Consider the following 12,139-nt stretch of genomic DNA (forward strand, 5'->3'; position numbering starts at 1 on the left):
CACCTCTCTGACGTTACAAAAGCGACGGAAACCAAAGGCACATGACTCTATTGACCAACAACACCAGTCAGCAGCTGATGAGTTGTTAAGAGGATGATTTAACAGTGATTTAAGAGAAAATGGTCTCATAACAACGTTAACTGGGGTGGTTGTGAGGTCGGACACGGAACAGCGTGGTTTTGTATCTAGTATTTTTTTCTTGAGTGTGTTTAGTTTTCCCGAATAGAAGATGAGTATTAATGGAGATACAAGCACAGATTTATACAGTGAGTGCACCGTCGGGGGCACAGGAGGCAACGAAACTGCTCCTCTGTTGTCAAATGTAAGTATAGATACAGCACCGCCGCTTGTTTCGCCGCTAAGAAAGGGTGCTTCAGCCTGTATATCTGAACTTTAGCGATGTGGCAGCAATAGGTTTTGGAAACAGACAAAATCTTGCTTATGTCAGGAGTCTCATGCTTGTTGGGAACTCTCCACTTTCCTTTCTGCCACCCTAACACAGCAATTAAACTGTGGCATTTAAACGATTGTTTTCCACTGAGAATGCGTCTGCGTTTATATTTATGTCTTATGCAAATGCAAAATGAATTCTTTGTCATTTACAAGGTAGAATTTACTGTCATTCTCTTCATATACACAATTCAGTATACAGGGAAATGAAACTGCGTTTCTTCAGTGCTACACTTTAAGTAATAAGAAAAAAATTACAATTAAAAAAAAAGACATAAAACCAGTACAAAGACCATTGTAAAGATATGTTTTGTTTCATTAAAAAAGTAAAAATGTACATCAAACTTAATACTAATAATACTTGCTGCAATAAATACAGAATTCATTCAAATTTTTATATTTAAAGGGGAATTGCACTGATTTGTACACAAGTTTGCTCATCATGATTAGCACCAGTTATGTAATATGTTCTGTGGTTCTGGAGGGAGCTTTCCAAAGTCTACTTACTACACATTTAAAGATACTGACCATCAGAACAGGCCTCAGGACACACTATGGGTCCTTTCTCTATACTTGTAGAATGCAAACTCCTCCTAAGCTTGTTAAAATTTCCACAGAGGACGTGGCCTTGGTGTCCTCCGTGGTAGCTACGGCCCTATCAAGGAATTTATTGATGGTGTCATTATCACTGACCGCGATACTTTTTAGAGTTAGTCCATTAAACCTTTACTAATCATTTGTTTGAGATTCAGAAAAGTTTGTTTTAATTTAACTTCGTCTGGTTGGGCTTTGAAGGTGTCTCAATTTTCCAATAAAGTTTCTGTGGGTCAGTTGTTCCAATATTCTCCATCTGTAGGTTTAGCATCTGACAGTGGCATGTAGTCTTCTGTCTCTCTGATATTGAACAAAGGAGCAAATGGATCAGATTTAAGAAGTGCAGAAGCATAGAAATGTGGGTCCATGTAATGTTTTTGCAAGATTCATCAGTAGTGATGAGTAATCTGACACAGTGTAGGTGGATGCCAATAACCCCAATTCATAATAAGATTTATCAATGAGTGTCATCCATTTACTGCTTTAATGTCAGAAACACAGGAAGTGGAGACAGTAGCAACAGCTGTGCACTTAATTGAATGACACATTGTCAAGTTATTTGATTAAACCACTCATGGGTAAAACATGGTCTAGATTAATCCTATCACCAATCTGAAATCATTCACAAGACATAAAATAGAAGAGAAACTATGTGAAATTAGCAATGATTTGTCTGTTACTTGTAGACTTGTTGATTGACTCAGCACTGTGCGGGACTGGTGGCCAGTCATGCTGGCATATACCTCACCCCACTGTGACCCTGAACAGGAATAAGATAGTGGAAAATTAATCTGTGTTGATGCATTAATTAGTTTCTGTCATTTCAAATTATTTCACAGGTGCATCTTTATTTTAAAAGTCACACTGTTATTATATTCAAATTTGTTTAATTTAATTTGCAGCATTTACATTTTTTTTTTTTTCAGTGCAGCCAGTCTATATGTTCATACATCTGGTGTCATACTTTACTTTCTGTCTTGTAGTACTGTAACCCAGGTGAATCCGATTCAGCAGCACGCAGGTCAATCTAAGCTTGTTGTGACACTGACACCAGAGTTGCCGCTCGTTCTCTCCAGGATATCCCCTATTAGAGAGGTCAAGCAGTTCGGGCAGCTCCCCTTATCCTGAGCTCAGGCAGCTGTCCCACAGCCAGCAGCTCAAATCCCACCCCATCTATTGCCATTTCCATTCCCCGATCCTAAATGCCACTGCAGTGTTGTTTCATGACATCCATCATCAGGGCCGGCCAGTTGTTCTTAATACTGTCAGGTGCAATTCTCTTAGAGCTCTCACAGAAATCTTCTTCTGTCCTTTGTCTTCACACTCGCTGTTTTACGACTTTATCTTCTATCAATCTGTCGAGCTATTTAACCTATCTAGTTATCTATTTATGTGTTCTCTCTTCTGTGTGTGCAGGGATCGGTGCAGACCAGGGCCAAAGGAGCTTCCTTCGCCTCATCTGTGTTTAACCTGATGAATGCCATCATGGGCAGCGGTATACTCGGTCTAGCTTATGCTATGGCTAACACTGGCATAATTGGTTTCTGGTAAGAAAGGTCCTATTCCACCTTCTACCAGAGTGCCGTTAAATATCTCACAGCTTTCAGCAATTTATTAAATTGTAAATAAATTGAACTACATGTACAATGATCCCTGCTCCATCTACCTTTCCATTCTAGTATCCTGTTGGTACTAGTGTCCAGCCTGGCAGCATACTCTATACATCTCCTTCTGACGCTATGTGACCAAACAGGTGAGAGACTTACAATGGATACACAGTCTAACTTTAGATGAGCATATCCCCATGACTTTATCCATGAGGTTTCATTCAGATTTTTTTTTTTTTTTTTACTAACACCCTGGACTGCCCCTCTTACTCCACTCATGATTAAATCAGTGTGTAAGGAAGCTACCTGATTTGTTGTCTCTTTGTCTCCTTTTTTTTCTTTATTTACCTCTAGTTGCGTTTTGAATCAGGTGATGTTTAAGGACCCAAGAGAGATGATAAAAATAGATAATAGTGGGAAGTGGACTATTAATTACCGTCCAGTTTCTGATGAGAGTTTTCTCATGTTAGGGCCATCTTGTCCTGTTTTTTTTTTTTTTTAAACGTTTGAGTAGTTGAGTATGTCTGTTTGTTTTTGATTTGACTATAGGCATCAATTCATATGAAGACCTTGGAAAGAGAGCCTTGCAAAAGCCAGGAAAAGTAAGTGTTGAATTTCGGATTATTGTATGTTTTCCCTGTCAAAGAAAAAAGGAATTTTCAACATGATTTGGAAACATATTCACACTAACCTTTTCAAAATTCTTTTTTAGTTTCTCGTTGGAGTTGCTATTCTTATCCAAAATATTGGTGGTAAGTCAACGTCAATTTTACTGTACAGTCACATACATTATTTCTGACATGTTGGACATACACTGATTTTGTGGTTTTTATAGAAGCAGAGTGGTGAAGAGGGTGCAGAGTGCTGCAGGGTGAGAAACTGACTAGTTTATTTTGGAGGTAGATAGTGCCTCCCACTGGAGATCTGACAGCTCTGTGCTGAGTTTTACTCCCTCCTTACTGTAGGGCCATTATCTGGATTCCCTGATAACCTTTGACCCTGTAGCCACTATCCTCTCAGCCCCCTCCCCTGGGCCTGAAACCTGACTTCGTATCTAATTGATCACTGATGGTAAACCCACTCCCACCCTCTGAGTGCTGGGTAACCTAATGGGACCCCTCCCCTTTACCCCCCCCCCCCCCCAACTTCTCTGTACTGCCACCTCTATCCATCCCTCAGCTACAAACTGCGCTTCACAGACAGTGGAGAAGTGAGATGGTAGCTCCTCTGCAGTCATTAGTGGCACGGCTGAGTGGATTATTGCCGTGCCCTCTGGTATGTTTGTGGTTTTCCCAGCGTGGGGGCAGTATGTGTGAGAGTGTGAGAGCCAGCACTCCAGAATGCATCTGTCTACACCCTGGGCCTCTTTTATAAGAGTGCAATTAGCCTCACTCTGGGTAAACATTCATCTGCACTGCCAAAGGCTGATAGGCCAATTGACCTTAATTACTGACCAGCCCAGGGCTCTCACAGCCTGCCTATCCCCTCACTCGTAATGAAATGAAAGTGGCTCTGTCTTCTGTTGAACACACTCTCTCACTATTAGCTGACACACACACTCAAGGTTTACATCAATTTTCCTTGAATTTTACATGCATGCTCATTATTAGAATATGTTTTCTTACCGCTTGGGCGATAACAATTCCTTTTCTTCACTCAAGGGCCTTTTTGTGTTTAGAGATGTAAGTATTATCCCTCCAGGAATTTCCGTGAAATTGTTGATGTTCTTACAGTGACCACCTGCATGAAACTAAACCATTGCATCATGTCTGTTGTGTGATCCCTGTCAGTTGGTCTTTATGCGTTTTGAGTGGTTGAAAAGAATTTTATTTTGATGGTTCTTTTAAATTGCTGGATGAACTTTTGCAGGGAAACATTTTGGCTAAAACACTAAAGCGACTGCTACCTCATAATATCCCACTATTGACAGATTTTAGTGCTTATAAATGGCATTAATTGTTTTTAGAGTGAGAGTCCTTGTGTCTGTGTGGGCTGGAGGGTTATTGGAGGAATCTTCTTTTATAAACAAATACAGGATCTGAGGGATTATGGTCTAGTCTTATTTAACGGTGAGTGCAAGACCTGCCCTGGGGGCAGTAAGGTCCCAGCTAACTCTGGCTATGCCTGGCTTCACAAATTTAAATCCCTTAACATTATCTCCCTTTATGACTGACCACACACTGCATCTGAATCCCTGTTTCAGACCAAACATGTTCCTTTCTCCCCGTGCAATCTCCATCTCCTCTTCCCCTTTTTCATCCTCGTGTTTTGGGGGCTGATATGACCCCAGGAAGTGACCCCGATCACTTCTCTCATTGGCTGCTTGAGCGTCAAGGGAAGTGTGTTGGAGCCCGTCAGATTCAGATAATATCCTGTTTCCTAGTGAGATGGAGAAGGGGGAGAAATACCTGGATTAGCGTCAGAGATCATTATTGTTAGCCTTCCTCCCCCCTCTCACTTCTCGATCCTGGCTGCTACTCCTGCTCTCCAGCAATTGGAAGATCTGCATAATGTCTGCTCCTCTGCACCGAGGGCTTTGCTGGTGATCCTCTTGAGCTGCCTGCCCCACCCATCTGCATTAACTCAGCTGCGCTAAACCTCCCCCATTTCCTTGTGCTGGAAAACCCACACCACCCTCACACAGCAATGTGGTATTGCCTGTGGCAGCATATAGTCATCTACTGTGTTTATGTTTTAGTAGTATGATGTTGTGTTTTTGTGTTTTTTTTTTTTTTTTTTTTTTTGGTTTATTTGATTTGGAAAACACACATTTTCTAAACCTTTTTTTTTCCTCCCTCCCCTCAGCCATGTCATCCTATTTGTTCATCTTGAAGTCGGAGCTTCCAGCAGCCATAAGCAGCTTCTTGAGCCCAGACAACACTGGGTAGGTATATAGCTCTGTAAGCTCCTTCACCAATAAAACATTGTAGTTCAAAATCTAGCACCGCTGTGGGTAGAACCAAACTATTTTTTTAAATTAGTTGCACTAAGATAACGAATAAAACATTCCTGTTTCTATGATGTTGTAGATTATACGTTTGGCCTTCAAATAACCAAATTTGACACTTCTGCACCACAAAGTTACACACACTGGAATTACTTGGGCAATGGGAAACGTATGAATAATACAGTGGAAGAAGATTTTTCACCAAACTACAGCACACTACTAATATTTTGTCTGTGAGCAATTGGAGGGAAACTTGTACTCTGTGTTGTATAGCATGAAGCATGCCCAGAGGAAATGTATTTATGATAGAGAGTCATTCATCACCCATCAGCAGCAGCCTGTGTCTTTCATTGGCCAATGTGGACAAGCCCTCACAGCGATGTCCCTGGCCAAGAATGTAACTTCTATCACTTTATTATTGGCCACACGGTTTAAGTGAGAGTTGTAGCTGCTCTCAGCCCAATCCGTCAACATCAGAATCCTCCACACACAGCTGCTTTGTATTAGTGCTCTCCTTTCACCCCCAAATCTCTCGCACATGTTCCCCGGAATCAGACTGATACAAGGGGATATCAGTTTTGCCATTCTAATTACAGCTCACTGCTCAGGGAAACAAAACATTTCTGTTAATGAGTGGCTTTGGGATGTTAACAGACACACAATCAGTTCCATCAAAGCCTAAATAAACAAGTTGTTTTATATTAAAACACGTTTCTTTTTTCTGGCTCATTTATCATAATACAGCAGGGCAAAAACACAGTTGTGCTCAGCCTTTTAGTCTTCGTCTGCTCTAACAGAGTGTATGTCCTGTTTAAGTTTCTCCAGTCTTGTTTAAATTTTGATAACAAGGCCAGAGACGTGGACAGCTGTGGATATGGGTTTGTGCTGCATTGGCCAGGTTTATGCTGCTCTTCAAAACTATCTGGAGATTGACTCATTGTCAGTCATTCTCCGACCTTAAATAAGAGCTATCCTGCATCTTGTTATACCGTGAAATGTTCCACATTTCATGGGTCTTCTAGGTATCCTGCACCTTTGCAGTAAGCCTTGAGCCCCCTGAGAATGGACCCTAATGCAGGTGGAGATTTTTTTTTTTTTTACATCCCTATGTCTGCTAACAGTCTGTAAAACGGGAGAATGGGGTTAGCTAAGCTGCGGTCGAGGGCTTCAGCTAAACTTAGGTTAGAGTGGAAGTGATTGGACAAGAGCGAGTCGAGGTCAGAGCAGAGGTCTCCCTGACATCCAGTTACAGTGCAGAAATGGTGTAGACGCAGAGACAAATCCATCAGCGCCTATGGAAACGCCACAGCTGTGAAACTGCCAAAAAGGGGTCAGTGGGTGTTGATGTGGTCAGAGCAGGTGCTGCTGACTGTGGGAGCCCCATAAAGAGTGGTGGAGCCAGTCCCTCATGACCTCGAGCAGCAGTCCAACATACAGCAGCGCCAGGCAGCACCCTTCCAACCTGACCCTGACCCCAGCAGAGCCGGCATGCCTTCCACATGTGTCACCTCAAGCACTGCCCCTCCTCCTCCTCCTCCTCCTCCTCCTCCTCCTCCTCCTCCGCTAGCTCCCCAATCCTGAATAAACCGCCAAGGCTATCCCTCAGCAAAGGAAAATATTATTCCCCCTCTCCAAAAACCCAGCAAGTGAAATGTGGTCTCATCTGACAGAGCAACACAACGTTTGCATGTGAATTACATAATTGTTATGGTTTGCGAGAGCTAAAGCCCTTAATTCGTACCACATGATGAATCTGTCGCTCTTTATTTGAGCACGAAATGGAGACAAATTTCCAGAGCCGGCCCATTTTAAGGAACTAAAGATTCATCTCTGCTGTCCCTGACATTTCAGAACCAGGGGGATGATGATGAGAAATGTGGCCCAACATTGGCCTTTAATAGTTCATATCACATCCTCTCCTTGTTTTCCAGAAATGCCTGGTATGAAGATGGCAGGTTGCTTGTGATTCTCGTCACACTCTGTGTTGTTCTACCTTTGTCAATATTGCCTAAAATTGGTGAGTGAGTCGGTCAAATTGCATCCTGATTTGCTGCCCTGACTGGTTCTAACTATTGTTTTTTACCAGATATGCCTCTTGACATTACAGGCTTCCTGGGATACACCAGTAGCCTCGCTTTCTTCTTTATGCTGTACTTTGCTGTTGTGGTGAGTTTTAATATTCCCCTCCAAATTTTTATTTTTTATTTTTTCTTCCTCAACTCTTCTTTTGTTGACCTGTTGTGTTGTCTTGTCTCAAGGTTGTGGTCAAGAAATGGTCCATCCCCTGCCCACTGCCTCACAATGTGACTACGCTTTCAGGAGCCTTCCAGGTAACAACAACCCTCTTTTCCTTGTGTGCTTGTCCACGTGCACACAAACGCACATACATAAGATACCACAGGTCTGAGGTAGGGAGTGTTGAGCAGACGGTCACGGCCACAGGCTTAGGAGGGAAAACCCAGGGGATTGAGTTTACTGATTGGGTCAGCTCTGGCTGATGAGGGCCAGGGAAGGCTGCAGAGAACTGTTTGGTGAATGATGCCAGTCCTGAGGGGAAGGAAGTTCAGGTGACCTTGCCTGAGCCTGGAAATGAACTCTGACCTTTAGGAATTATACAGACCATACTATAACTTCATAGCTGGCATGGGTTAATTTAGAAGGTCATTTTCCTTTTAGCTCCAAAGCCAGGCAGTGGAATTTAGCTGTATTGTTTCTCCCACTTGCAGCAGCACTGCAGAAGTCATCGTCTCTCAGAAATAACATGCTTTCTCTTCTCTCCTTGTTTCTCCAGATATCAAATTCCTCTGACTCAGAGTGTACGCCCAAACTCTTTGTCATCTCCAGTGAGGTACGTATATTAAACCAGTGTTTTGTCTCTGCTGCACATGCAGAACCCGTGAGGTGGCAGTGACAGGCTTTTGAAAGTACTGTAGGTCTGCTGCAGTTGTTTGATTCTGGTGACAAGAGAAGAATGGGCTGCATATGTAAGGAACTCAAGTGCACAATGCAGCTGCCATTCATATGTATGTTGCACGGAAAATGCCAAACGTACATGTGGCACGCAGAATTACATGAAGCACATGTCGTCTCTAGTTGTTCAGACACAGCTTGATGCTGTTTTGAGGCAAGATCCTTAAAAATGACACTTCCATGGTATTTAGACACACATATTTACATTCATATAAATACATTTTTTCGGGAAAGGTCACACTCTGCAACCCAGTCGGTAATTACTACTACACAAACCATACCTTGATCCACGTGCCCCCTCAGTCCTGTGTAAATAGTGTAAGATGATAATTTGTTAATGATGGCTGTGCTCTGACTGATGTGTCTTGCAGAGTGCCTATGCCATCCCCACCATGGCCTTCTCCTTTCTGTGCCACACAGCTATCCTGCCAATCTACTGTGAACTGGACCGGTCAGCGTTGCAGCCGCTCAGATTTACCTTTTACCTCCACTTCATTTAACCCTCCTGAATTTATTGTTCAATATCTGTTACGATTATGTGAAATGAATACCTCCTTGTGATTTCAGGCCTACTAAGGCCAGGATGCAGAACGTTACAAATGTCAGCATTAGCCTCAGCTTTCTGCTTTACCTAATTTCTTCACTGTTTGGCTACCTCACCTTCTATGGTAAGCCTGCAGGGACACAGATCACTGAGTAAAATGTACGACCAGAACTACTTTGCAAAACCCTGTCATATCTGTTCAGATCATACCCTCACTTTATTCCTGTCTCCTGTTCTTAGCTCATGTGAACTCTGAGCTGTTGCTTGGCTACGATGTGTACATGCCACGGGACATCATGGTGATGACGGTTCGGCTGGCGATCCTCCTCTCTGTGTTGCTGACTGTACCACTCATTCACTTCCCTGTGAGTAGACTCCGTAATGTTATTTTTATACAAACAAAAACGACAGAAGATTATCCAAATTTCCGTTTTCCTCATTTTGGATTGGTTATTCAAATTTATGAAATTACATAAAAACAAGAAATGGTTGACAGTGATTAATTTATATAGCTGTGTTTTAACAAATTTTTCATATTAAATTTTAAAGTTATAAAATACAAAGGTTCTTTACTTTGTATTTTTCTATCCCTGCTTTTTAATTGTTGCTATTATTAACTTAATTTTTTTTATGTTTGTTTAATATTAAGTTGTTTTTTTTTTCCCCTTTTTTCAAGGAACGTAAAAAACACTTGGACTTAGAAAATTAATTTATGTATTTCAAATGTTTTGGAATTGGAAAAAAAAAACAGACCAACCCTTTCACTACTACCAACAAGTTGAAGCAGTATGTAAACATGAAATAAATGGGTAATAATACACTTCATTGTATTTTTAACCAGCTATGTGTTTATTAATGTATTTGTCAACAACTACAACTCTTGCTATGGGCACCATAAGTTTATGCTAGGTGTATAAACAGATAATGAATGATAATGATATAGTCAAACACTGGTGTAATGATATAAAATATGTCTTCAGATGATGAATTGGAATTGTTTAAATACGGTACATTAATAAACATTTAAAATGTCCTCATATCTGCCTGTAACCACATTTTAGTGTGTTATAAACCATATATTTCATGTTTATGTAGAGCTTATAAATGCGAAATAGGGGGACTTAAACTAAAGTGTCACCAGCTCTTTCTTGCACACCCATTCCAACATTTGGTCAGAATAATTAACACAGCACATCTTCTATGAGTTCATCTTGAGCTTTATTTGTGTGTATGCTCCAGGCCCGTAAGGCTATGATCTTGCTGCTATGCGGAGGACGTCCCTTCTCCTGGCTGATCCACATCATTGCAACTCTAACCATTATGGGTGTGGTTCTGATGCTGGTCATCTTTGTCCCTGATATAAGAAATGTCTTTGGAGTAGTGGGTATGTGATGTTTTTCTTTTTTTTTAATACGTGAAAATACAGCTTTATTTTTCTAGATATTATGGTCTTTATAAATCATATAATTAGTCTTTTATTATTTTACAACACAATTATTTTGCTTAACTTTGACCTTTTTTTAAATATTCTGATCTCTTTCCAACTATAGCAGTCTGTAAAAGCAGCCTAGATCTCAGCAAAGATGTCACTATTCCACAATTATTGATCGTGGTGGCTAAAATCACAGTATCTGCTCATACATAATTAATGATGCAGTCCTGCTGAAACAGTTTATGAAGCTGCTGTCATCAGACATTGAGCATGTTGTCTCTGTAATTCAAAGGCTTTTCCTGTTTTCTTCCCAGGATCTACAACATCCAGCTGTCTGTTGTTTGTTTTCCCCGGCATCTTCTACCTTAAGATCAGCAGCAGACCCCTCAGATCCTTTGACTCCATTGGGGTAAATACACACTCGATATAAATCTTAAATACTGTTAAGATCGGGCTAAAACATTTTTACCCAGTTCACTCGCTGACCACAGTGCTTACATTTTGTGTTGTATGTGAAATTTTAAGAATCATCTTTTTAGGTGATTATACTAGCTGTTTTGTTTGTACTCTTTCTGTTTTTAGGCCGTACTCCTGGTGGTCTTTGGCTTCATTATGGGAGTCATCAGCTTCTCTGTCATCGTCATTACATGGGTACAGAGCTCCTAACCCCCACTCTCTTTTTCCAAATCAAGCATGGGAGCAAAGAAAGGGAAAAGCATGCCAAGGAAATCGAATTCTGGATAAAGAAAGGGAACAGACAGATGCTTATCAGTATCACTTCAGGCAGGTTATTTATGGTAAAGTTGCTCTCAACACTAGACTAGTGCTTTTTTCCCCCTGCACTTTCTAACTCAAAATCATTGACCAAACCCAGTCAGGACAGTGACGAGCCAAAAAAAACCAAGGACTTTCATGTTCTACTCACTAATTATTACAGGTCTTGGGTATAGTCTTAAAGTGCTGACTTTTAGACTATACCCAGTTCAGGACAGCCTTTGTGTTTTTAATCTGGCTGGAACAAAAGATGAGCAAGGTTTACTGTGGCTGAACAGTACAAGAAAGTGTCAGGCGAGTTGTCCATGATCTTTTAAGTTCATTTCATGTACTTTTTTCCCCATTTGACTGATGGCCATTGTGTTGTTCTGTGTGGATGATCATGCACATTATGTATACAATCTGCTACATATATTTGAAAAATGCTGTTGACCAAGTCTGAACCATAAATGTGTCAGGTTTACTGCTTTCTTAAATATTGTTTATGGCATGTTTCACATTTTTTGCATATCATAGTGGCTCATTTACAGTCCTTGATTTATGGTGTTTAAGTGTTTTCATTTTATTCACTTTATTGTTTTGGGATTTTTCTTTTTAGCTTTTTTGTTTTTATCTTTTAATCCATGTATTGATTTGCCACTCCACTTATGATCCATACCTCAGGTTTAAATGTTTCTGCTGCTACTTTGTATTCTTTAATATGTATTCTTTATTTTTATTTTTTTTTTTTGACCAGTTACTTACAATGTACTCCTTCTAGTTATAATGTAAAATAATGTTGTTATTCAAATTACTGGCATTTAATAAAAAGGTAAATTCTT

The 12,139-nt window shown here is 40.7% G+C and overlaps 1 protein-coding gene across 1 annotated transcript; it reads left to right on the forward strand.

Moving 5' to 3' along the window:
• Nucleotides 1–29: 29 nt before the first annotated feature.
• Nucleotides 30–12,139, forward strand: slc38a6 (solute carrier family 38 member 6). The gene is made up of 16 exons (XM_040136785.1): nucleotides 30–322; nucleotides 2,461–2,591; nucleotides 2,724–2,797; nucleotides 3,201–3,253; nucleotides 3,364–3,403; nucleotides 5,457–5,535; nucleotides 7,530–7,615; nucleotides 7,706–7,764; nucleotides 7,857–7,928; nucleotides 8,390–8,446; nucleotides 8,940–9,019; nucleotides 9,136–9,236; nucleotides 9,353–9,477; nucleotides 10,352–10,496; nucleotides 10,859–10,953; nucleotides 11,127–12,139. The coding sequence occupies exons 1-16, from the start codon at nucleotides 230–232 to the stop codon at nucleotides 11,208–11,210; spliced, it is 1,374 nt and encodes a 457-aa protein (XP_039992719.1). The 5' UTR covers nucleotides 30–229; the 3' UTR covers nucleotides 11,211–12,139.

The sequence above is a fragment of the Xiphias gladius genome, chromosome 10 (assembly GCF_016859285.1).
Source record: "Xiphias gladius isolate SHS-SW01 ecotype Sanya breed wild chromosome 10, ASM1685928v1, whole genome shotgun sequence".
Lineage (NCBI taxonomy): Eukaryota > Metazoa > Chordata > Actinopteri > Istiophoriformes > Xiphiidae > Xiphias > Xiphias gladius.